The sequence below is a fragment of the Myotis nattereri genome (assembly GCF_964212035.1).
Source record: "Myotis nattereri genome assembly, chromosome: 3".
NCBI lineage: Eukaryota > Metazoa > Chordata > Mammalia > Chiroptera > Vespertilionidae > Myotis > Myotis nattereri.
Window position 1 is genome coordinate 178,520,528 of NC_138077.1, and position 25,743 is coordinate 178,546,270.

The 25,743-nt window shown below is 51.3% G+C and overlaps 1 protein-coding gene across 1 annotated transcript; it reads left to right on the forward strand.

Moving 5' to 3' along the window:
- The first annotated feature begins 293 nt into the window (after positions 1–293).
- Positions 294–25,397, forward strand: DHCR24 (24-dehydrocholesterol reductase). Its single transcript, XM_081087552.1, has 9 exons — positions 294–597; positions 3,705–3,860; positions 6,980–7,085; positions 7,788–7,906; positions 9,734–9,997; positions 15,277–15,420; positions 20,967–21,164; positions 21,551–21,729; positions 22,650–25,397. The coding sequence occupies exons 1-9, from the start codon at positions 367–369 to the stop codon at positions 22,801–22,803; spliced, it is 1,551 nt and encodes a 516-aa protein (XP_080943678.1). The 5' UTR covers positions 294–366; the 3' UTR covers positions 22,804–25,397.
- Positions 25,398–25,743: the final 346 nt, after the last annotated feature.

Consider the following 25,743-nt stretch of genomic DNA (forward strand, 5'->3'; position numbering starts at 1 on the left):
TCCCGCCGTTCGTGCCCCCGCGACACCCGCCACGCTGAGCACAGTCGACCCGCCAGCGTCTGGGTCCCCCACCAACCCCTCCCCGCGCGTCGGCGCAAAGAGGGTGGAGCGGCCTGACTCCCTCCGCCAATAAAAGCAGCGGGTTCCTGGTCCGATCTCCCGCGCGGCTCGCCATTGGTCGCCACCCGAGTCTCGGCCCACCGAACCTTTGCGACCCGAGCCAATCGCGAGGCAGCGAAGCGACCCCCCCCCCCCCCCCGCTCTTTAGGAGCCGGCGACGGGCGCAGGCGGGCACTGGGCGGGTGGCGGTGATCGGCGACGCGAGCCGGTACACCCTCCCCCGCGCGGCGCGCCGTCGGCCCCACCATGGAGCCCGCCGTGTCGTTGGCCGTGTGCGCGCTGCTCTTCCTGCTCTGGATCCGCGTGAAGGGGCTGGAGTTCGTGCTCATCCACCAGCGCTGGGTGTTCGTGTGTCTCTTCCTGCTGCCGCTCTCGCTCATCTTTGACATCTACTACTACGTGCGCGCCTGGGTGGTGTTCAGGCTCAACAGCGCGCCGCGCCTCCATGGGCAGCGTGTGCGGGACATCCAGAAGCAGGTGAGCACTCCCGGGCGGGGTCCGCCCCGGCCCGAGGGATGGAGCGGTGTGCGTGCTCCGCCGGTCGCGAGGCGCGGAGTGTTCTGCGGTGCAGGGGGAGCCCAGACCGCACGAGGAGATGACGTTCCAGGGGGATTTGAGCTCAGAAATGTGATGGTGGGGGCTTCCCGGGGAGAATGAAACATTGCTGCGATGTTTGTGGAGTTCCCACTATGTGCAGAGCACCTGCGGATACCGAGGAATGTAAAGAATCGTAAGATGGGGGGTGGGGGGGGGGGGCGCGGGAGGGAATGAGCTGGTAGCTATCACCAGGCCGGAGCAATTTCTGCGGAGGGAGGGCTTCCTGGAGGTGGAGCTGGTAGAGGTGTGAAGGAAGGCGGAGTGGGGGAGGAAAGTCGAGCTGGGTTATGGAGGGGACTTCAACTTAGAGTTTACTCTGTGCCACCAAGGAGCTTTTGACACATTAGAATAAAGGACCAAAGTGACAAGGTAGCACTTAGCCAAGGTGAGGAGCCTTGCAGCTCTGGGCCAGCTGCTCGCTCCTGGACAAGACAGTTGCCCACTTTCCAGCACCTCTGTACATCCCCCCGTGTGCCGGCCCCCACAGAGCCTTGTCCTGCTGCTGCTCAGGGCCGAGCTCCTTCTTGCTTCCAGGGCTGACATAGCCATCCGGCCTGGGCATGTTCTTGGCTCCCTCTGCCCTTCCTTATGTTCCTCTCTTACTAGCGTCAGGTTGCAAAGAGCTTCTGTTTCCTGCTACCCGCCTCACCACAGGTGTAGCAGCCTCCATGTTCTGTGTGCGCCGAGCTGGGTGCTGCAGCAAGAATGTGAAGATGGATGTTCAGAGCATTCCCACAAGGGAGAGCGAACCCCGTGGGTGGAGTGGGAGAGGGCAGTGTCTGCAAGTGCTCTGCTTGGCTGCTCTGGGTTTTGCCGGTCACAGTCATGGCTCCAGAGCCCTGCCTACCCTCCCTCCCCAGCTGTACCCTCTTCCATAGCTCTCCCTGTGTTCAGATTCTCCGTTTAACTGTTTCTTTCCTCCATCAGATTATGTGCTCCTGGAGGGCAGGGACTGTTAGCCAACCTCTGATCCATGGGACCTGGCCCAGAACAGCCCATTGAGCTCTTGTTTATTTAAACTAAAGGGGCCTGGCCAGCCTGGAGCACCACCCTGGACCTGCAGTGTCCATTCTTTCTAATCCTCACAGCAACCTTGGTAGGTCTTGTACCTATTCTACAAAACTGGGAAAAACTGAGGTTCAAACTAAGTCAGTGCTCAAGATGATATAGCTGATAAATGGGGCTGGGACCCAGGTCAGCTGTTTACAGAGCCTGAACTCTGACATTTTTTCTTTCCCATTCCATTCCACCCTGTAGGTCTGGTTCTGTCGCCTCACACCTGGCATGTGCCAGTAATAGCTACCGAACTAGTTGCCTCTGTTCTGGGCCCTCACCACCTCTCTTTGGCACGTACATGGCCACTCCCCACAGCATTGCCTCCCTGCCAGAACTCTTGGTTAGCACCTATTCAACCCATGTTTCAGGCTTATGGCTTCCACATCCACTTCAGACCTTGCAGCCCACCCCGGCTTGAACGGAGCACCCCCAATCCATTCCCCACACCTCTGAGCTTGCATTGTGTCCTAGGACTGCAGTGGGCAGGGTCAAGGCCTGCTTGGTCATGGAATCCTGCCTGCCGTTCCTTCACTCCTAGTCACAGGATCCCTTCCTTGATAACGTCCCTCTGCTTAGACACCTCTACTTCCTGTGGCACCCTGGCCTCCGATCGTAGGAAAGTTCTTCCCCGTGTTGAGCTGTTTGCCCCATCAGCTTCAATGCAATCTCCTTCCCGACTTTTGGTTGCAAGTGATAAAAACTCAGCTTAGACTGGTGAGCAAAAGAGGGGATTTTATTGACCCAGGTCCTGATAAGTGCAGGAGTAAAACTGGCTCGGGCATGACTGGATCTAGGGTCCCTCATCCCCACCTTTCCATCCATCTGCAATCTGTTGGCTCTGTCTACCTCTGGGTTGACTTCCTTCTCAGGGAGGCTGTCTCCCTGTGGAGGCCCAGCAGTTTCTGGCTTACTTCCAACCAGCGTAGCAGCCCCAGTACAGCGAGGGTGCCTCTCTTGGAACCAGTCTTGGGTCATAGGCCCCATCCCTGAACTGGTCACTACGGCTAGGAGAATGGACTCATATGCCTGCCTCCTGGGGCAGGGGGAGATCAGCATCACCTGGGCCAAAGGAAGATGGGAGTGTTCGAAGCAAATAAAGAAGAAATGGATGGTCAATAACTAGCCATCCCCTCCCCACCTTGTCCATCTCAGTAGGAAGGGAGTACTTCCTCCATGTTCCTGATCACTTGTCATCTCCTGGGCTGTTTATTCTCCTTGTTCTGTGCTCTGGTCACTTACAGTAGAGGTTTTGCAAAAGCTCTTCCTTCCATTGGCTTGATGGTCCTTCCTTGCCCTTCCTCTCCCCTCCAACTGATACCTGAGTTAACCCCTGCAAATGCTTAGAACAGAGCTTGGCACATAAGCCTCTGAACATGTTAGCTGTTACTCTGTTGACTGTTAATACAAGCCCATCTGTCCTCCCAGAAGTCTGATAGTCCTGGTTGTGAATCTGGGCCCTGCCCTTCCCTGGTTGTATAACCGTGGACACGGTATTTTGCCTCAGTTTTCTCATTTGCAAAAGGAGATCATCCCAACCCCTGGTGTTGTTGTAAGAATTAAATGAGACAGTGCCTGGCACAGTGCAAGGACCCAGTAGGTGGTTATCATTTGTATGGTTGCTATTACCAATACAAAGCCTTTCCTGACCTTCCCAGTTAGAGTTAAAAAGCACTTTGATCCTGTATTTAGCTCTTTCTTCATTCTGCCTTGCGGTGTGGCAACACCTCAGCTTTCCTGTCTGCCTCCCTCACCAGGGAGAGTCCAGAGGGTAAGGCTAGTGGGCCTCCCAGGGCCTAGAAGAAGGCAAGGGCTCTGTAAATGTTTGCTGACAAGGGAAGATATCCTTCCCAGCTCCCTTTCCTGAAAGCAGGGCTGCGAGTTGCTCTGAGGATGCAGGTGGAGCTAGCTCAGCCTCTTTCCCCTGGTTGCAGGTACGAGAATGGAAGGAGCAAGGCAGCAAGACCTTCATGTGCACAGGGCGCCCTGGCTGGCTCACCGTCTCGCTCCGGGTTGGGAAGTACAAGAAGACCCATAAAAACATTATGATCAACCTAATGGACATTCTGGAGGTGGACACCAAGAAACAGGTGAGAGTGGCATGGTTCCCTGGCTCTGGGAGTGGGCGGGGCACTGTCCCTGGTCCAAGTGACTTGCAGCGGGATGATTTCAGCCAAGGGCATCCCAGAGTGGATAGGACTGAGAACCTTGGCCATCACAGAAGGCCCTACTGACCACTGCCAGCCTCAAAAGCCTCACAGCTTTGAAAGAGATTAGTTATAGCCCCATCTCACAGATTGGCAAATTGAGGGTTCAAGGGGATTCTTTGATTATCTGCAGTTCCACAGGAAGACAGATGGGGAAATCCTGGGCAAAATGAGCAACAGAGGGAACCTATTTAGCCTCTGCTGGTAAGGAAGTATGCTGGCAACCAAGGGGCTGTGGAAGTAGCTGGGAGGGTGGGCCTTGTCCCAGGCTGCTGGGAACCCACTTGTTAATAGCTGTAGACACATGCAGACTCTGGCCTGTCTAGTAATTCTATTCTAAAACCTGGCTAAGGAAACAGAAAGCAAGCTTTAATCAAAGACACACAGGGAAAGGTTGTACCACAGCTTGCTTGCTTTCTTCCTTTCTCTCAATCACAGTTTCATTTCTAATCCAAGACAACACAACATCCAATAGTAGGGAGTTATTAGATAGATATATAGATATATATATATATATATATATATATATATATATATCTCCACATGAAGGCATTTTGTTTTGAGGCCTTGGCCAAATTACATAATCTCCTGTGCCTTTACCCCCTACATAGCTGTATTGAAATATACTTGATATGTGATAAACTACACATAACGTACAATTTGATAATATACTTTGACACATGTATGTGTACACCTGTGAGACCATTAACACAATCAAGACAATGAATAATACCAATCACTCCAAAAGTTTCTTCCTGCGCCTCGGTAATCCCTTTTGTGGGCTCTCTGCCTCTTCCCTCACATCTCTAGGCAAATAATGACTTGCTTTTTGTCACTGTAAATTTGTTTGCAGTTAGACTTTTGTAGAAATGGAACCATGCATTATGTACTCTTGTCTGGTTTATTTCACTCAGCATAATTATTTTGAGATTCATCCAGGTTGAAGCATGTGTCAGAAGTACATTCTGTTTTATTGCTGAGTAGTATTCCATTGTATGAAAGGAAGGGAGAGAGAGAGAGAGATAGAAACATCAATGAAAGAGACTCATTGATTGGCTGCCTCCTGCACGCCCCCTATTGGGGATCGAGCCCAAAGACCCGGGCATGTGCCCTGACTGGGAATCAAACCCGGGACCTCTTGGTCCATGGGATGATGCTCAATCCACTGAGCCACCACAGCTGAGCCCAACAAGAAATCTCTTATCCTTATCTTTGTTCCTCTGTATGTTACTGTGATTTTTCTCTGCCAGCTGTTTTTAAGCTTTTTCTCTTTATCACTAGTTTTGAGCAGTTTAATTATCATATTCCCTGGTATAGTTTTCTTCATAATTCTTGTGCTTGGGAGTCATTATGATTTTCTTCAAATTTGGAAATTTGGTTATTTCTTCAAGTATGTTTCTGTCTGCTACCCTCTCCTCTTTGAGGACTGCCATCATACAGATATTAGGCCACTTGAAGTTGTTCCACAACTCACTCTGATACACTGTTGATTTTAATTTTTCTTCCTAGAATGTTTCGTTTTGAATAGTTTCTATTGCTGTGTGTTAAGTTTGCTGCTCTTTTCTTCTGCAATGTCTATTTTCTGTTAATCCCAGCCTGTGTATTTTTCATCTCAGACATTGTAGTTTTTATTTCTAAAAGTTTGATATGGGTCTTTTTTTTTTTTTTTACTATCTTTTTAATGTCTTTATTTAACTTTTGAACATAAGGAATACAGCAGTAATTATTTTAATGCCATTGTTTGCTAATTTTAATATCCGTCAAATCTGGGTCCATTTTGTCAAAACAGATTAATGAGTTTTCTCCTCACTGTGGGTTGAATTTGTCTGCCCCTTTGCGAGCCTAGTAAACATAGATTGGATTTTAGACATTGTGCATTTTACCTTGTTGGGTGCTGGATATTTTTGTATTCCTATAACCCGTCTTGAGCTTTGTTCTGGGATATAGCTAAGTTACTAGGAAACAGTTTGATGCTGTTGGGTCTTGATGTTTCAGGTGGGGTCAGAGCAGCATTTAAATCCAGGGATAGCTATTCCCCTCTGGGAGGCAAGACCCTTCTGGGGACCCTACTCAATGCTGTGTGAAGCATGAGGTTTCCAGCCAGCTCGTGGGAACAGATACTGTTCCCTGCACTGTTACCTGTTGTCCTTTCTGGTGGCTCGATCCCTGGCCTCAGCCTCGGGTAATCTTGTGTATGCACTGGTCTGTACTCCGTTGAATACTCAGTGGGCACCCTTTGCTGCTCTTCAGTTTTCTCGCTGTACAGTTTCCTCTCCAGTACTCTGTCCTGCAAATTCTATTCACCTCAGTTTTATGGGCTCTCAACCCAGAGTCCATGGGGCCCCTGTGTTCCCCCTCTCTCTGCTCCCCCTCTCAGCGATCATTAACTTCATTGCCTAATGCCCACTATGTTGAAAACTCTTGCTTTATATATTTTGTCCGTTCTTTGTTTTCAGGCAGCAAGGTAAATCTGGTCCCTTTTGTTTCATCTTGCTGAAGTCCACACGATGGCATATTAATGTCACATTAATAATCACATTTTCCGAGAGTTTTTAATAACGACAGACAATAGTTATCATATTGTGTTAAATTTTAAAAGTAAGATAAGAATGTGTGTGTTTGTATTTGTGTGTCTATGCATTGTATTAAAACATACAAAATAGCAATACAAACATGCGTGGAAAAAGACTGAAAAGACATACACGCCGGTATTAGCATTGATATGGATGACTTTTATTTTCTTCACGTATGATCTTCCAAATCTGTAATCTAGAAGAAAAATAGACTAAGTATTAAGTGTGAAGATATTTAAAAGGATAAGATTAAACCATAGCAAACCCAGAGCCAGAAACCCCATTCACTGGAAGGAAAGACACTGTAAAGGCTGAGTAGGCATGTCTGCATTGATTGTTTGGGACGGTTTGAGGACACCTGCATGCAGAAGCCCCCGTTAGGCCTGGCAGCCTCCTTGTGACTCAGGGTTTCTCTTCTTGTGTCAACAGATTGTCCGTGTGGAACCCTTGGTCACTATGGGTCAGGTGACCGCCCTGCTGACCTCCATTGGCTGGACCCTGCCTGTGTTGCCCGAGCTCGATGACCTCACAGTGGGTGAGGACTCAGACGGTGTTAGGATCAGAGTTGAGGCACCTTGGCCCCCCTTCCCTCCAGTGCAGGAGTCTCCACTGTTCCATCTGTGACAGAAGTTCCCCCCGGTTCCAGAGGCTCCCGCCTGACATTTAATTTCTAAACAGCTCAAAAGCTCAGGCAGCACTTCTCAATCTCTGGCTCGAATCTGCTTCCCTGTGACATATCCACGGCTCCAACTCTGCCCTGTGGAGCACACAGAATATGTCTGGTCTCTTTCCTTCTGGAGGACTTGGGGTCCCCAAAGCCTTCTCTTCTCCGGGGGACACACTTTCAGTCCCTTTAACTGTTCCCATGGGACACAGCTTTCTGCCACCCAAACAACCCCCCTTTCCATTAAGGTCCCTGTGAAAATGAATGCACACAAGTTTGTAGGTTGGGTCTGGCCAGAGGTGAGGGTGTGCATGCCCTTGACAGGGTCTCTTATCCGTCCCCTTCCTCTGAGCAAGCCCTCACACTCCCACCTGACCCCTCCCTTCTCTCTCCCACTCTCCAGATCCACAGGCATGGGAAATCTCCCCTAAGTGGACAGCCCATTCTGCCAGCCCGGTCATATCATTGTGCTATGAGCTCCCAGCTCCAGTGAAGTGCCCTTTACCCAATCCCTGCCTCCCCTCGCACCCTACACCCCGCACCTCCTCCTGGCTAACACGTGTGTCTCTGCAGGGGGCTTGATCATGGGCACGGGCATCGAGTCATCGTCCCACAAGTATGGCCTGTTCCAGCACATCTGCACCGCCTACGAGCTGGTCCTGGCCGATGGCAGCTTTGTGCGATGCACCCCGGTGAGTTCACAGTCCGATGCCCCACCCGCCTGCCCTGGGCACCCAGGAGCCTGGCACTGGGGAGGTGGCACCTTGGGGGTGCTTCATCTCAAATACCGTGGTTCAGTCTAGGTCTGTATTCATAACAACAACCAAGATTTAAATAGCCCCTTTATGTGCTCAGACACTGTTTAAATGCTTTACATATATTAAGGCCTTTAATCCCTCAACAACTTGATGAGTTAAGTATATTATTAGCCACATTTTGTAGATAGGAAAGTAAAGCATAGAAAGGTTAATAAACTTACCCCAGGTCACAGCTAGTAAATCGCACAGAGCTGGGTTCGAGTCCAGGTTATTGAGCTCCCAGGTCAATGCCCTTAGCCGTCCATTACACTATACCACTTCTGTAGGGAAGTCGGGCCTCGGAATCAAAGCTCCTTGTCAGATGCTGTGAGGGGTAACTAAAAGCGGTAAGAGAGGTAGTAGTTTTGGAGAAATAAAAAAAATAATTTACTGCCCAAAGTGGGATACAGACATTAGGGCATTTATCCCCAGGAGTAGGACAGGATTGAACTTTAGAGAAATCAGATCTCCCAGCCCTGTCTAAGGGGCCCCTGGGTGGGAGGGCAGTGCGAGCTTTAGAGCGGGTGTTTCAGGGAGCCTCCGTGTGGACCTCACAGAAGAGTCCAGGGCAGGATCCCCAGCTTGGGAGCTCAGGTCTTGGACAAGAGCAGCCTCTTTCACATCAGTGTAGTCCATTTCCCTGAACAGATGGGCCCTGCCTTCTGGCCTATTTATTACCAGCACAGAGAAGAGGCAGACATTCGTGAGTTACCTTCTCCGAGGCCCAGGTTCCCGTCTGACAGATGCGCTGTCAGGAGAAAGTCGCATGCGGCAGACGCCTGGAAATTGCTGCTGTGATCTGACTGTGGGATTAACAGGTGGCCCAGGTGGGGACCGTTGCTCACTTCGGCTGTTCCAGAGTCTTCAGCCGGCCTCTTGCAGAGCGTCCCTGCTCCAGCCCCTGCCCCACCGGCTATACTGAGGGCAGCAAAGACCACACAGCAGTCCTCTGGGTGGAGCCCAGGCAAAGCTGGACTTTTTCAAAAGGCACTTTATTAGGATCTAAGAATCAGGTTAGAATGGCCAGCTGAAAAGTCACTGTCCCTAAGGCAGTTGCCCAAACAAAGTGATGCTGTTAGGAAGCAGATTTGGGGAAGCAGATGAGGCTTTGCAGGGAGAACGCGGAATCACTGGCTTGGGGGTTGGATGGCATCTCAGCGCTCACAGTGGGGAGGCTTGGGTGGGCTGTGACCATTGACACATGTTCCTTGTCTGTTTGACTGGAGTGTTAATGCTCTCCCTAGGCTGTGGGGGGAGTCCATAGCGAATGGACTGGGAAAGGCTTTGTAAATGTGGATAATGGCCCAGAAGGGAGGCATTTTAATGTTCCTCTGGTGACCATGACCCTCAGAAAGGGTTCTGCTCTTTGTTTAGCCTGGGTTGGTCGTTGGCCCCCTGTTTAGGGTCTTTGGGCCGTGCTGGTCCTGGCTTCTTCCTGGGTAGCCTGTGGTCTGGGGGCTGTGCCTAGGTGGAGGAGGGAGAAGGCACTCTGTATGAGCACCCCCAAAAGGGCCGTGTCAGGCCAAGGTCATGCGAGGCCAGAGGGAAAGCCCTGGCCAGAGGGAAAGCTGAGGCCAGAAAGCACAGCTTGTGACGTGCCTGCGGGTTCACACAAGATGGTGACAGAAGTTTAGTTCAGGCCGGGTTCTTTGTGTTCCTGCTGAACGTGCTGCGATGTGGGGCCAGGCTAAAGGTCTCAGCACGTGTTAACTCTGCTCACAGTCAGAAAACTCAGACCTGTTCTACGCTGTGCCCTGGTCGTGTGGGACCCTGGGCTTCCTGGTCGCCGCGGAGATTCGCATCATTCCCGCCAAGAAGTACATCAAGCTGCGGTTTGAGCCGGTGCGGGGCCTGGAGGCGATCTGTGACAAGTTCAAGCACGAGTCCCAGCAGCAGGAGAACCACTTTGTGGAAGGGCTGCTCTACTCCCTGGACGAGGCTGTCATCATGACGGGGGTCATGACAGACGAGGTGGAGCCCAGCAAGGTAGGCGGGGCATCGGCTGCTGCGGACAGGCCGGGAGGAGGGCGGCCTGGGTGGGCTGGGACTGACCTGAGAGCCACGCTGAGCCTCACAGCCACCCTCTTCAAGGCTGCAATCTGGGTCAGCCCACCTGGGGTTCAGGCAGCAGGACCTATAGTCAGAGCTGGCTTAGGCGGTGACAGAAGCTTCTATTTCCTCTGCCCTTACCACCTGCCAGATATGTGCCTGTCTCTTGATAAGTGTCAGCTTTGATCCTCACAGCAACCCCATTTTATAGAGGAGGAAACCGAGTTCTAAGAGGTCATATAAATGCCACAAGATGGCAAAGCCGCAATTTAGTCATTGATTGGATGCCTCCGAATCCAAATGGATACTTCTTCAATTTACTGTGTAATTTTTAATAGCAGCTTTTTAGAAGAGTTTTTATGAGTTTTATTAGGAGAGACTTGGAAAGTGTAAGCAAGTAGGAAAGAACAGACTCTACCTATAACCATGACCCAAAGCCAGCTGTTGCTAACGTGCTTGTTATATTTATTTCCTCTCTTTTTGGTGCATAGACTTTTTTTTTTCAAGTTTTTAAACTACAAAAATAGTATAACAGCCCTGGCCAGTTTGGTTCTATGGATAGAGCATCGGCCCGCAGACTGAAGGGTGGTGGGTTCGATTCCAGTCAAGGGCAAGTACCTCTGCTGCAGGCTTGATCCCCGGCCCCTGTGGGAGGCAACCAATCAATGTGTCTCTCTCACATCGATGTTTCTCTCTGCCTCTCCCCATCTCTTCCACTCCTCAGGTGGGGGTTAACTAAATGAAAAAAGGTAATATAACAATATTGTTGAAATATATAAAGAAAAAAATTAAAATATGTCTCTTCACCCTCAGGCGCACGGCCACTTGTGACAGTTTGGTGTGTGTGTGTGCGTGTGCGCGTGTATGTGTGTGTGTGTGTGTGTGTGTGCGCGCGTATACATGCCTTCATTTCATTTCATAGGATCCCCTTGCTGCATGTAAATATTGACCTACTTCACTGTTTACTGATGAGTATTTATATTGCTAAAAATGTTTTGCTCTTAAAAATAAGGTTGCACTGATTCTCTTACATCTGTCCTTGGCCTCTTGTATGAGCACTTCTGTAGAATCGAGTCCAGAAAGTGGAGTTTCTGACCCCAGGGTTTGAGCATGTTAATTGATAGCTACGACCAAACAGCCCTTCAGAACGGCAGCATCCGGTCCTCTCCCAGCAGCGGTCCGTGAGCATGCCTTTCCCCTCCCTCCTGCCAGCACCGGGTAGTTTCGCTCTCTCACTTTTGCCAATCTGATAGGGTTAAAAATAGTATCTCGTTTTGGTTTGCTGTCCTCAGGTCGCTTGTGAGGTTGAGCATCTCTTTGCACACACAGTTTTTCGGTTTTGTTTGTCTTCGGCTGTGATCACCTGTTCAAATGTGTTTTCCTTGTCTAGTGTGATAAGCATTTCCCCGTGCTCTTACATTGCCTTCAAAAATAGTCCTATTTAATGTCTGTGGAACGTTGCCTCGAGTGCATGCTCTGTCGTTTACTAAACCCCTGCCCCACAGTTGCAAATTCAAGCTGCTTCCAGTTTTTCATTACTTAAATTAATGTAGCGATGAGCATCTTCTGTTTGTAATTTAAACACTGTCTTAGAGTAGAACTAGTAGATTGAGGGATAGACACTCTGAAGGTGCTTGATTGACACCTATATGTACTTAAAACATTTTAAAATTGCAAGAGACTCAAAAATCATTCGGTACAGTTCTCTCTCCAAATAAGGAAATGAGGGGGAAAGAGACTCCTCTGAGGACACGCAGCTAACACAGGGCAGCTATTAATTTGGGTCTCTGACTCCTGCTTCAGTGTCCCTTGCCCTCCATGCCAGCTTCTAGAATTTAGCATCATCCACAGATGTTGGTTGAGCACCGTTCCTCGTGGGACACTGGTGAGCACTGACGGTGGAGAGCCTGGACCAGGAGTGGGAACACCAGACACGGAGCCCCAGTGCCCTGGTGCTTCTGAGGCCGAGCCCTGTCCGCATGTGTGACCTCGCCACTGGCGAGGCCGTCTAGCTCAGGGGTTGCCCAGCTTCTCTGGAGCTTTCCCTTGGAGGCTGCCAGTGGTGAGACACTGAGGGAGGGGCCATGGGGAACCCCACCTCCACTGTATCAGCTCTTCTGTCATCTCTTTGATGCCACCTAAGCCGATAATTGGGCAGAGGGGTTTGTACAATTTTTAAAATGTTTGTGCACCCAGACCCCTTTTCCCAAGGAGAAGACCGAGACCTTCCCCAGAGGCCCGTCTGGTGTCATTGGCAGAGGGGCTGGGGCCCCAGGCCACAGCCTCTGGCCAAGTGTCCTGTGAGCAAGACCTTGAAGCCCAGTGGGAAGAGGGCTGGGAGGGGAGAGTGAGAGCTGCCATCAGATGTGTGGACATTTCCTTTGAGGAACAGTTCTTCCAAATATTTCTGTGGGAGGCTGCTCAAGAACGTGTCCCTGTGTGCCGAGCACTGCGCTAGGCCCCTGCAGGCATTGTGCCGTGGGGTCTCACTGTGGCCCTGGGAGGAGGCAGCCCGCCTCCCTTTCACAGAGGAGGCCCAGGGACAGGAAGTGGCTTATCTAAGTGCCAGGGTGGGAGCTGGAACTCAGGCAGCCACCTGGCTGCCCCAGCTGTGTGCCCTGGGAGAGGTGAGCAACCTGGCTTCTCTGGTACAAAGGGTTCCTGATGAGTCCGTTGAAGAGCACCTGTCTCCAGGTCCCCTCAAGTCTCGATTTCATTATGCAGCTGGCGCCACTGCTAGGAGTGCGGCCAGGCCCCTCGGGGGGTTAGCTCAGGTTGCTATGCGCCCGTGGGGCTTCAGTCTCCATGCCATCAGCAGGCAGAGGCCAGCACATGGTGTCCTCCACGCTGTCCTCTCAGAAACAGTTGGACAAACAGGCTCTGTCACCCCAGTTTCCCGGTACATCGTGGCCCGGGTTTCCTCCCTGCAAGGTGGCCTACCAGCAGAGTGGCCAGCACGAGAGGATGACACCCAGAGAGCAGCCACCCAAACTGTTGGTTGGCTCCAAGGTGAAGGGGGTTGGCAAGGGGATGTGGGAGTGGAAGGCCAATGGGGACCAGGAACTGAATACTGTGCCCCCCACTGTGGTCAGGCGTCTGCATTGCCTTTTAGTCTTCCAACCACCCCAGGGAGTAGTCATGTCTCCAGTTTGCCTGCATAGAAAATGAGGCTCAGAGAGGCTAAGTAACTACCAAGGGCCAGCCTAGTGTGTTACAAGTGGGGAAAAGCAAATTGGGTAGGAGTATGTGCAGAATGGTCCCACTTTTATAAACCTATGTAGGTACATAGAAAATAAAACCTAATGCATGCATGTTAGTTTTACTAGGCTACAGGGATGAGGCTGCAGAGCTGTCTTCCCAAGTCATATTTCTTCAGTGTTTCAAGTTTTCACAGGGTATATGTTGCTTTTAGAATCAGGAAAGAAATTAATAGCTTTTTGTTTTGTTTTGACCATGCCCACATTCCAGAGTCCACCATTCAAGGTTCTTGGTCTTGTGTAACATGGGGTGCATCCTTGGACTGCTTCTTGGCGGCCTTGTGGCCTTGGACAGTCTGTTCGACCTTGAAGATTCTCAGTCCCATCCATGAAACAGGGACAGCCCCGCCCTGCAAGGTCATGAAGAAGATAAGGAACAGGCTCGCTATGTGCCGGTGACGCTGCCTAGATCGTGGCTACCCTGGGGCTGGCTCACTTCTTGCCTCTGTCCCTCCCTGATAGTCCCCTGGCAACGTTCTTCCCCTCCTAAGTGGCCTCCACTCTACTTCCGACCCTCTGCTGAGCCCACCAGCTGGGTGTGATCTTACCTGCCCCATAAAACTGGGTGCCTCTCATCCCTGAGAAGCTGGTCTGTGTGAGGCCTGAGCATCTGCAGTGTGTGTGTGTGTGTGTGTGTCATTTTCAATAGGCACCAAAGACACTTCCAGAGAGTATATATACACATTTTGTTTGTTTTTTTGTTAATCCTCACTGGAGGATATTTTTTCCATTGATTTTAGAGAGTGGAAAGGAGGGGTGGAGAGAGAGAGAGAAACATTGATGTGAGAGAGCCACATCAATTGGTTGCCTCTCACAGGCGCCCCGACCAAATTGGAGAACCTGCACCCTCTCGGTGTGCAGGCCGATGCTCTAGCCCAGGGGTGGGCAAACTTTTTGACTCGAGGGCCACAATGGGTTCTTAAACTGGACCAGAGGGCCGGAACAAAAGCATGGATGGAGTGTTTGTGTGAACTAATATAAATTCAAAGTAAACATCATTACATAAAAGGGTACGGTCTTTTTTTTTTTTTAGTTTTATTCATTTCAAACGGGCCAGATCCGGCCCGCGGGCCGTAGTTTGCCCACGGCTGCTCTAGCCACTGAGCAATGCTGGCCAGGTCCAGCGTGTATATTTTTAATACCATTTTACACGTAAAGAAATAGGCTGAGAGAGTGGCCCACCCAAGGTCACACAGCTAGTGCCTGAGAGCCTGTGCTCCTTCGGGGTGCCACCCTGCTGCTCTCCACTAGCATCTGCCTAATTCATCTCACAGATGAGGAAGCTGGGGTCCAGACAAGCTGGGCACACAGAAGTCTTGAACCATTTAGGACTGAAGGAATCATCAGCTGAACAGACCATGTAGGCCTCGGGGCCACAGGGACTGTTGCTGGAGAAACACATGGGTTCACTCTGTGAGCTCCCTCCACTGATGGTCTGCTGGGGCAAGCGCTGCGCTGAGTCGCGGGGCTTGGTCTCCAGTGGCAGGGAAAGTGCCGAGGTTAATTAGTGCTGTTGGCCCCGGGACCCAGGGAGGAGATGGCCCGTGCTCGGTGTTGGTGCCGGCCTGGTGGGCGGCAGGGAGAGAGGGAGGCAGGGAGGGAGGGATTCACCGGCATGGAGCGTTGCGTTGTGAGAGATGCTGGTAAACATTTGCGCTTTGCGTTTCTCGTTGAGAAGGAGCAGCAGACGAGGTCGGGTCACCAAGCCCACTAGACTGTCAGAAGCTAGCTGTTGGGCCTGGGCACACCACTTACCCTCTTTGAGCTTCTGCCCGCGCTGCTAGCAAATTCCCGCTGTGCTTAACCTTGCCAGGCTGTCAAGAGGCTCAAAGGCGATAATAGACATGAAAGAGCTTTGAAAAGGCCAGGAGCGCTGAACAGAAGCCGGGGATCGCTGTTACGCTCTGCTGGCCCTTGGTGCTTGTCTGTGGGCTGACACAAAGCCCTCTGTCATTTCAGCTGAATAGCATTGGCAATTACTACAAGCCCTGGTTCTTCAAGCACGTGGAGAACTACCTGAAGACAAACCGAGAGGGCCTGGAGTACATCCCCCTGAGACACTACTACCACCGGCACACGCGCAGCATCTTCTGGGAGCTCCAGGTGAGGCTCACCTTTCCCCGGTCCTGGCTCCTCCCGCCCTGCTGGGCAGGGAACCAGGGTAGTTAACACGGTAGCCACACTCTCTCCCTCGGGGGAAAAGCGTGGCTTTGTCCTGGGGAATCGGAACACCCTCTTACACAGCAACACAGTTGCTCCTTTCTGAGAGATCGGACCACCTTCACTTAAAGCGACAGGCTGTCACTGAGCACCTGAGAATGGGGTGCTGGGTGGGAGATTTGGGGAACCTGTTCCGTCGTTGAGGAGTTGTAGCCTCGCCAAGCAGACAAACATCACCTTGTAAAGAGGAAGCGGCCAGTCTAGGGTTGGAGGTAGCCTAAGCCTGGCCTGGACAGGTGAGCAAGAATTTGCTGTTGTGCGAGGAGGGATGGGGAGCGGGAACATGTTAAATGAGGGCCTCTGGGAAGGCCTCTCAGGAGATGACTTACGAGCAGGGACCTGCACGTAGGTACGACAGGCCATGCCGAGCTCTGGGAGAGAGAGCGCCAGGCAAAGAAAGTGTGAGCACAGTTCCTCAGGGGCTGCATGGGTGTTTTTCCTTTTTGCTTTTAATTGAAGTGAAATCATATAAAATTACCCACTTAAAATTATACAAATTAAACAAATAAAAGTAAAATTATACAATCTAGTAGCATTTAGTACATTCATGATATTGTGCAATCATCACCTCTGTCTAGTTCCAAAACATTTGATCACCCCCAAAAGAAATCTGGTACCTATTAGATGCTTCCCTTTCTTCCTTTCCCTAGCCTCTCCCAACCGTCAGTCTGTTCTGTCCCTATAAATTACCTGTTTTAGATTATTTCATATAAATGGAATTATACAATATGTAGCTTGTTGTGACTGGCTTCTTTTACTTAGCATGATGTTTTCAAGGTCCAGCCATGTTGTAGCATGTATCAGTACTCATTCCTTTTCGTGGCTGGCTAATACTCCATTGTGTGGGTAGACCACAGTTGGTTTATAAATTCATCTGTGGTTGGATGTTTAGATTGTTTCCACCTATTGGCATTGTGGATAATGCTGTGAACATCCATAGACAAGTATTCGTTTGAGTACTAGGTTTCCATGCTTTGGGGTGTATGCCTATGGGTGGAATTGCTGATTCGTAGGGTAACTTTGTGTCTAACTTACTGCAGAACTGCCAAACTTTTCTCCACAGTGGCTGAGCCACTTCACACTCCCAGCAGCCGTGTTCACTTTCTCTACCTTCTCACCACACTTGTTATTTTCTGGGTTTTGATTATAGCCATCCATCCTAGTGGGTGTGAAATGGAATCTCATTGTAATTTTGATTTGCACTTTCCTACTGACGGGTGATGTTTCACATTCTTATTGGCTATTTATTTGCATATTCTTTTGGAGAAGTGTCTATTCAGTTCCTTTGCCCATTTTTAATTGTATTATCTTTGTTGCTGAGTTGTAAGAGTTTGTATATTCTGAATACTAGATCCTTACTGTACCAGATCGATGACTTATAAATATTTTCTCCTGTTCTACAGGTTGACTTCTCGCTTTCTTGATAATATCTTTTAATGCACAAAAGTTTTTAGTTTTGATGAAGTCCAGTGTATCTATTTTTTATTACTTGTGCTTTTAGTATCATATCTCAAAATCCATTGCCAAATCCAAGGTTATGAAGATTTGTCCCTATGTGTTCTTCTAAGAACTTATAGCTTTAGCTCTGATATTTAGGTTATTGATTTATTTTAAGTTTTTTATTTTTTTATATTGATTTTTAAATATATTTTTATTGATTTCAGAGAGGAGGGGAGAAGGATAGAGAGATAGAAACATAACTGAGAGGTCTAACTGGTTTGGCTCAGTGGATAGAGCGTTGGCCTGTGGACTGAAAGGTCCCAGGTTCGATTCCGGTCAAGGGCATGTACCTTGGTTGCGGGCACATCCCCAGTAGGAGGTGTGCGGGAGGCAGCTGATCAATGTTTCTCTCCCATCAGTGTTTCTAACTCTCTATCCCTCTCCCTCCCTCTCTGTAAAAAATCAATAAAATATATTTTTTAAAGAAACATCACTGAGAGAGAAACATCATTGATTGGCTGCCTCCTGCACACACCACACTTGGGATCGAGCCCACAAACTGGGCATGTGCCCTGACCGTTAATCGAACCAGGACCTCCTGGTTTAGCCACACTGGCTGGGCAAAGTTCAGTGTTTTTTTTTGTGTGTTTTTTTTTAAATATATTTTATTGATTTTTTACAGAGAGGAAGGGAGAGAGATAGAGAGTTAGAAACATCGATGAGAGAGAAACATCGATCAGCCACCTCCTGCACATCTCCTACTGGGGATGTGCCCGCAACCCAGGTACATGCCCTTGACCGGAATCGAACCTGGGACCTTTCAGTCCGCAGGCCGACGCTCTATCCACTGAGCCAAACCGGTTTTGGCCAAAGTTCAGTTTTTATATGGTGGAAGATATATGGTTGTCCAGTTGTCATAGCGGGTTGCATGCTTTTAAAAAACAGCACGAAAGCCCCTGAGCTAGAACCCTGGTGGAAAATGAGGTCGCACAGCAGCCAGAGCCTAGATCATGCGTGTCTTTATAGATCAAGGAAGGACTTTATATTTTACTATAGTATGATAGGAAACTGGCAGAGGGTTTTGCACAGAAAAGTGCTTTGACCTGATTGTTGTTTTAAAAGAATAACTTTGACAACTAGATGGAGGGTAGATGGGGGGCGGGGAGGGTGAAAGAGTGGAAGAGTAGAAGGAAGATTTCTGTTGTCCGGGGTGGTACAGGGGAGGAGGAAAAATATGTCAGATTGGGGGAGTCCATAAAGGTGGGGCTAACCCCTTCCGGACGTATTGGCCCTGAGTATGATTCCAAGGTTAGAGGCCCAAGCCGCTGGGAGGCTGGAGGTGCCATTGACTGCCATGGGCAACACGGGGAGAGGTCTGGGAAGGGAAATGGGAAGATTGGTCTGGGGATGTCAGTTTGAGATCCTTTCAGACATCTAGGTAGAACAGTGAGTGGGCAGCTGGCTCCACATCAGGACTCCAGGGCGGAGAGGTGGCACATACCAGTGTGGGAGTGATCAGCATTCTGGGTGATCCCTGCATTCCCCTCACACCTGGGCCATGCCTGGCTGGTCCAGTTCCTTCCTCTCACCCAGAGAGTCAGTCAGCAATATTTGGGGTCAGGGCTAACTAGCTGCATAATTTTCAGGACTCTGTAGAAAGCAGGGAAAAAGTGCCATCAAAGGTTTTAAATTATGTTTCTTCCTTTCTTCCATGGTCTCTCTCTTATCATAAATATTAGAGGCCCGGTGCATGAAATTCATGCACTCAGGAGGGGTCCCTCAGCCTGGCCTGTGCCCTCTCACAGTCCAGGAGCCTTCGGGGGAATGTCCGACTGCCGGCTTAGGCCCGCTCCCTGTGGGCCTAAGCCATCAGTCGGACACCCTTAGGGCTGCTTCGGTGGCGCCACCGCCACTACACTCGCCAGCTGTGAGCCCGGCTTCTGGCACACTGACCGCCAGGGGGCAGCTCCTGCATTGAGCATCTGCCCCCTGGTGGTCAGTGTGTGTCATAGTGACTGGGTCGTTTTGCCATTCGGTTGATTTGCATGTTAGACTTTTATTATATAGGATTTGCTATTTCATGTTATTTTCAATAAATAAAAGTTAAACATTTAAATCTTATTTCCCTTCTTGATAACATTCACATCCTGCTAACATCTCACCTTAGCGACTGGTGAGGAAGGAAGGACTGAAAGCAAAGGGGCCCTGGGCCCTGTCCTTCCCTCCCTTTGCTGTCCTCGTGTTCAGCAGTGTAGGTGGTTGGCTGATACAGGAAGTAAGGACGGGTAGATAGGTTGTTCATGTTTCTTGAAGGCCATTGTCACAGGGGCTGCCCCTGGGGTTGGGATCCTGGGTCAGGCTGGGCCCACTGGACCCGTACCTGTGGTGGGGCCTGCAGCCCAGCAGAGCAAGGAGGCCAGTAGGGGCTGGACACAGGTAAAAGCCCAGGGCAGCTGGGAGGCCCAGGAGGGAAGAGACTGTGGTGAGGGTCCCTGCAGTGACTGACCGTGGTGTGCTGGCAGCACAGGACCAGGAGTGAAGCCAGGGCCATGGGACCCGGGGTCATACAGAGGCAGGAAAGAGGGGCCGGGCACAGTGTTTAAACTTGAACTTTGCGAGGTTGAGACTTTGGAAAAGGAGTGGTTCCAACTGATAACTTTTGGCTAACAATGGACTATTTTTAGGGGGAAAAATATAAATGGTTTTTAAACATAAAAAAGGTGATGCAGTCTCACTTGGAACTTAAGGCAGGTGAAACAAGACTACAGGAGTCTCACATTTTCTGCCTCTACGAATGAGAGATGCCCAAGTTTGATAACACGCATGCTGGCCAGGGTGTGGGAAACTGCGTCTCCTACGTTGTCGGGGAGAGTATAAAATGGTGCAGGCTCTTAAAATAGAACCCATTAAAATTGCATACACTGTCCGAAGCAGAATTTTCCACTTCTAGGAATTTATCTTGCAGGTAAACAGACATGTAAATGGGCAAGGGCACATGCACACAAGGACACTCATTGGAATGCTCAGAAAATGACCTACACGCCTGTCAGTACAGAACTGATTAAATAAATGAGGCCACATCCATACAGTAGAGCAGAGGTCAGCAAACATTCTCTGTAAAGGGCCAGGTAGGAGTTTTGCTTTATGGACCATGAAGTCTCTCTAGGAGCAACTCTGCCCTTACAGCCTTAAAGGAGCCATAGACAGTGTGTAAATAAATGGGCATGGTTGTGTTCCAATAAAACTTTATTTACAAAACCAGAGGGTGGGCCAGATTTGTCCCAGGAGACTCCCAGGAGATGCTGTAAACCAGTGGGCTCATTACTGAACCTGAGCCAGACCTTGCCCACCGCAGTGAGAGCTGTCCTGGATGTGTGACCTTAGGAAAGTGGCTTAAGGCCCTGGCCGGGAGGTTCAGTTGGTTAGAGTGTCATCCCATACACCAAAGTTGCAGGTTGGATCCCCAGTCAGGGCACATAAAAGAAGCAACCGATGAATGCATAAATAAGTAGAACAACAAATTGATGTTTCTCTCTCAATAAATTTTTTAAAAGAAAAGAAATTGCTTAAGCTCTCTGAAGATTCCTCTTCACACTCAACAACATTTTTCTCTCAAACGCTCATGGATGTTTGCTCTGTGCCAGCCTCTGACCTCAGCAACTAGGAGAGCAGTCATAGCTGCCTTACCTTATTTTGTTCCAGGCACTGGGCTGAGTGCCTTGCATTTGGTATGTCACTATTCTTATAAGTCCCATTTTACAGATAAGGAAACTGAGTTCAGAGAAGTTAAGTGACATCCTAAGGTCATCCCAGCTGGTCAATGCCAGAGCTGAGAATCAAACCCTAATCCAACTGGGTAAATCCAGGGTTCCACTATGCCCCTCCAAATAGGAGGGGCGGACCCTGTCATACATGTTGAGCACTGAAGGAGGGCCTGGCTCCTGGCCCCGGTTGGTTCCTTCTCTCCATCTTCAAACTCTGTCTTTCAGGACATCATTCCCTTCGGCAACAACCCCATCTTCCGCTACCTCTTTGGATGGATGGTGCCTCCCAAGATCTCCCTCCTGAAGCTGACCCAGGGCGAGACCCTACGCAAGCTGTACGAGCAGCACCACGTGGTGCAGGACATGCTGGTGCCCATGAAGTGCATGATGCAGGCCCTGCACACCTTCCACAACGACATCCACGTGAGCTGAGGCAGGGCGGGGCGGGCCGAGAGCCATCCCGTGGAACCCATGGTCTCCCTGAACCGTGGGACTGCCCATGCCTGCCCTCTGAGCCTCAGTGTCCCCAGCTGCAAAATGGACCTGCTCAGCCATGGCCCTGATGGGAGAGAAGTAGTAGGGCCCAGCGACGAGCATGCCATGAGCTGCTCAGATTGTGCCCTCTACTGTGGGGGAGTTGGGTGCTCCCAGCCCAGTCTTGGGGGTTGGGATGAAGCTGTGAGCAGCCAGAGGAGGTCCCCTGGACAGTGCTGCAGGGCCTCCATTTAGGTCGGGGTGGTGTGGGCCAGCTATGAGCGTGTCACCTGTTGGAGAGAGAGCACCAATACCCTCCTCCCTGGCCCACCCAGGTCTACCCCATCTGGCTGTGCCCGTTCATCCTGCCCAGCCAGCCTGGCCTGGTGCACCCCAAGGGAGACGAGACCGAGCTCTACGTGGACATTGGAGCTTACGGGGAGCCACGTGTGAAGCACTTTGAAGCCAGGTCCTGCATGAGGCAGTTGGAGAAGTTCGTCCGCAGCGTGCATGGGTGAGTGGCTCAGAGCGTGGCACAGTCCCTTTGGCCGCCCGCCCCAGGGGACTGCTGCAGGGGCGTGGGGGAAAGGCCCAGGCGGCCAGTTCTGGGGCGGGACCAGCTGGTCGCTGCGGGACTGTCACTGAGGCGGCCGACCTTGTGAAAGGTGAGGCAGGGTGCCGGGCTCCTGCCCCTCTTCTCTCTGCATCTGCTCCTCGCCCTGGGGCCAGATGATGGGAGTCTCCCATATGTTCAGGGGCTGCCACTCCGGGTTAGAAAACCAAAGCTAAGCTAAGGTTTCGTGACTGAAGGCTACACAGAGGCTGGGTCAGAGCAGTGCTCAGAGAACGGCCTGGAGCAAGCTCCTGACCCACACCACACGGACAGACCGCAGAGTAACTGTGAAAGAAGCCAGGAAAAAGGAGTGCCGGTGTTTCCATTTATATAAAATTCCAGACCCCTGGATGGTAGACAGCAGTGACCCCTTGGGGGGGGCAGTCATTATCTCGACGGAGGTGATGGTTTCTAGTTTGTATACATAAGTCAGACTTAGCAAGTGGTACACTTCCAATATGCGCGGTTTATGGAACATCAGTGAAAAAGCGAAAAGAGCGCAGTCAGCGGCCGGTCAGGGAGCCTGTGTGGTGCACCAAGCACGGGGGAAGCCCGCAGCCCGAGTTCTGCTCCTCACTCTGCCTCCACTGCCAAGCCACTTAACACCCTGAGCCTCGATTTCCCATCTGCAAAATGGGGATTAGAATTCCCGCACCGCCCTGCACTGCTAGGCCATGAGGGGATTAAATAAGGGAAATCCAAAAGCGCTTCCTGCCTGCCAAGTGCGCGCCACAGAAGAGCGGTTGGGGTTCCCTCATCCGCTTCCCCTCCCTTCCCGCTGCCATCGCCTCCCCGTCCTCACCCTCATCTCTGTTCTGCAGGTTCCAGATGCTGTACGCCGACTGCTACATGAACCGCGAGGAGTTCTGGGAGATGTTTGACGGCTCCCTGTACCACAAGCTGCGGGAGCAGCTCAATTGCCAGGACGCCTTCCCCGAGGTGTACGACAAGATCTGCAAGGCCGCCAGGCACTGAGCCGGAGCCCGCCCGCAGAGAGACACGTGTGGTGGGCCCTGCCCCCGGGGCCAGCAGGCATCTTCCCTTCACTCAAACTTGGCTGCTCTCCCAGATCCACACTTCCAGAAGCAAACCCCTCCAGAAATCCCACGCAGACAGCCCCGACCGACCACTCCCAGCTTCCAGGGGCCGCCCAGTGGAGTGGGAAGGACTTGGGATATGGAATCAGGTAAACCTGAGTCCAATTCCCGTTCAGCCACTCATTCGCTGTGTGACTCTGAGTGAGTCACTCAGCCCCTCTGATCCTGGCTCTTCATCTGTTGACAGAGGGTAACAGTATCTGCCTACAGGCTGTGGTAGCTGTCATTGCTTCCCATTCAGCATCACATCTGACTGAAGTGCTCCGGGTTCAGTGGTTGAGTCCTGAGAGCTCCATGTTGGGTCACCTGGGCACAGCGTGGCTGGAATGATGTGAGGTTGCCCTGGAGTTGCACCGCTATTGCTTCAGTCAGCTAGAATTGCTCCTCACGGGAGAAGGAAGGTTCCTCTCCATCCCTGGGGTCTCAGGAGGGCAACAGATGGGCAGGCAGGCCCAAGAAGTGCTGTGCCAAAGCCAGGTCTGATCCCAAAGTTTTCTCTGCCTCCTTGGTGATCCTGCCCCTCCCTCCTTCACGCTCAGGCTTGCATGCCCCCCAGCCGTCACCGAGTCTACTCCTAGTGGACCGTGTCCCTGGGGAAGACATTTCAGGGTGAATCCTACCCCGGCCAAGGCCTGGGATTCCGGCACAGGTGGAACGAGTGGCTTCTGCCCTGAATTGGATCCAGAGGGTCTGGGCTCATTCTTTGCTTCCCAGCCCCCATGCCTCTTATCCCCAGCACCTGCTTAGCTGTGGGGGGTGCGTCTGCGTTACTCTGGTATCGGGGGTGGGGTGGACCACACTCGCAGGAAAGTGGAGCCCGCCATCGTTAGGTTCCATGTGGATCCTCACTGTGGGGCTGAAGGAATAGAGCGTCACCTTGATTTCTCCAACCACTCATCCCCTTGGTTGCTTTCTCCCCCCACCCACCCCCAGCTGTAGTTAATTTCAGTGCCTTACAAATTCTAAGCTCAGAGAAAAGTTAGCTCCGTTTCCGTTCCAGAGGGAAGGGACCCTCCCTAGGTCCTCCCCCACTGACTAAAACTTGGTTGTTTATGCAACTCCATCTTAAGACCTGCCCAGCCTCAGCTAGAGACCCAGAATCTGAGGAGGAATTATGCCCTGTGAGCGAAGCTGGAGTTGAGTGAGCCGTGCCAGGCAGTGGCATCTGAGAGAGCTGCGCGCACGCTGCAGCAGGAGTCGGGAGGCCTGGGTTTCAGCCCCTGGTGTATGGTCAGTGTGCTGTGCAGCTGTGGGCAAGTCCTTTGTTCCTCTGAACTACAGTTTGTCCTCGTTACCTGGGGGCCATTCTGCTATAGAAGTGCATGGCTCTCTCAGACCCCGTGGTTGCAAAACCCGTGGAAAGCCTCATTTGTGTGGAAAGTCAGAGGAAAAATAAATGAACAAGTGGACCCTTGGGGGTGGTCTGTCATTTACGGTCCTTCCTTCAGCCCAAGGCTGGCTCTCATCTCATTTTCAGAGAGGCTTGCAGGAAGTGTTGGTCTTGTCACTGTAGGTTGCCAGAGTCCTCAGAGTCGCGCTTTGACTGACAGATGCTCACATACACACACACACACACACCCGCCCCCCAGGGCTTGGCACACTGCAAAGTACCTGAGCGTGGTCCTGTGAGTGCTGGGTGCACGCATGGCACTCAGAAGACAAAGGAACTCCCTTCCCCTTTGGCCTCTGGGAGGGGCATAGGGAAAATATAAAAACCCCGTTCTCTAGCTTGTATGCAAAGTACGTGAATTCTGGCATTAGCTCTCAGCGGGCCCATGTGCTCCAGGTTCAACTGATGATCCTACTTGCTGTAGAGGAATGGTTAACCTGGGCAGATTAACCCAACAGCTAAGGCTCGCCCATCATTTCACCAGTGAGACCTCCATCCAGTGCCACTGGGAATGTGGCCAGAGATGCCGGCAGCCTCTTGTTTTGAGTCCCACAAACCAAATCCTGTCCACAGACCTCACCCGGAACGGGCTGGGCAGGGAAGGTCTTGGGATTGCACCAGCCTCATGTTAATGTTTTACTCCAATAACGTGTTGCCTGGAAAGGGCAGTCTTCCAAGCATGGTGAGCTACCAGCTTTCTCATAATCAGTCCACCACTGTCCGTCCGTGTGCTGGTTCCAGATGGCGTTGAACTTCGCACTGGGGCCAGTGTGTAGAAAGTAAAAGGACAGGCCCCTCCCTCCGGGGCCGTGAGTTTCGTGGCTGCATGAAGGTTTCCTGTAAAATCACTTACAGCCAGTTTCTTCGGCTGGGCGGATGTGTAATTTAATGGGGTGTTGCTAAAAGGGAGGGGGTGTGTGTGTGATATTTTTCCCTCCTTGGTCGCGGGGCCGGAGGAGAGAGGCATGAGTCTCCCTGGCAGGCTCTCGCACGGCAGGCGCGGTGCCTACTACTGTCCAGAATACTTCGTGTCCCTGCGGCTGTGTGGCCGCCACTTCTGTAAAAATAAAAGTGTGACCTGGAAAGTCGCCTTTGTTGTTTCTTGCTCTGGGGACCCCGATGTGGAGTCAGACCTGGCTCAAGTGCAGGCTCTGCCACCCACCGGGCCCGTTTCCCTCTGGACCTGCGTGCCCCTGAGCGAGGACTGGCAGAACATGAGGGGAGTGCCATGCCCATTAGGGCAGTGGGCTCGGGTGACTTTCTGTCCTTGTCACAGTGTGAACTGGCGTGGGTGTTAATAGGACCTCCCATCCACCAGGTGGAGAGCAGACTGCAGCGGGGAGGCGGGGAGCAGGGGAGAGTCCAGGTGAGGCGATGGGCGACCAGATGGGGGAGGGGTATCTTTTTAAAAAATATACTAATTCTGAA

What these genes read in the sequence shown, in the direction of transcription:
- DHCR24 (XM_081087552.1), top strand. Translation starts at nt 367, where the DNA reads ATGGAGCCCGCCGTGTCGTTGGCCGTGTGCGCGCTGCTCTTCCTGCTC. An exon ending in TGCGGGACATCCAGAAGCAG is followed by an intron (nt 598 to 3,704) that starts GTGAGCACTCCC and finishes CCCTGGTTGCAG; the next exon opens with GTACGAGAATGGAAGGAGCA. An exon ending in AGGTGGACACCAAGAAACAG is followed by an intron (nt 3,861 to 6,979) that starts GTGAGAGTGGCA and finishes TTGTGTCAACAG; the next exon opens with ATTGTCCGTGTGGAACCCTT.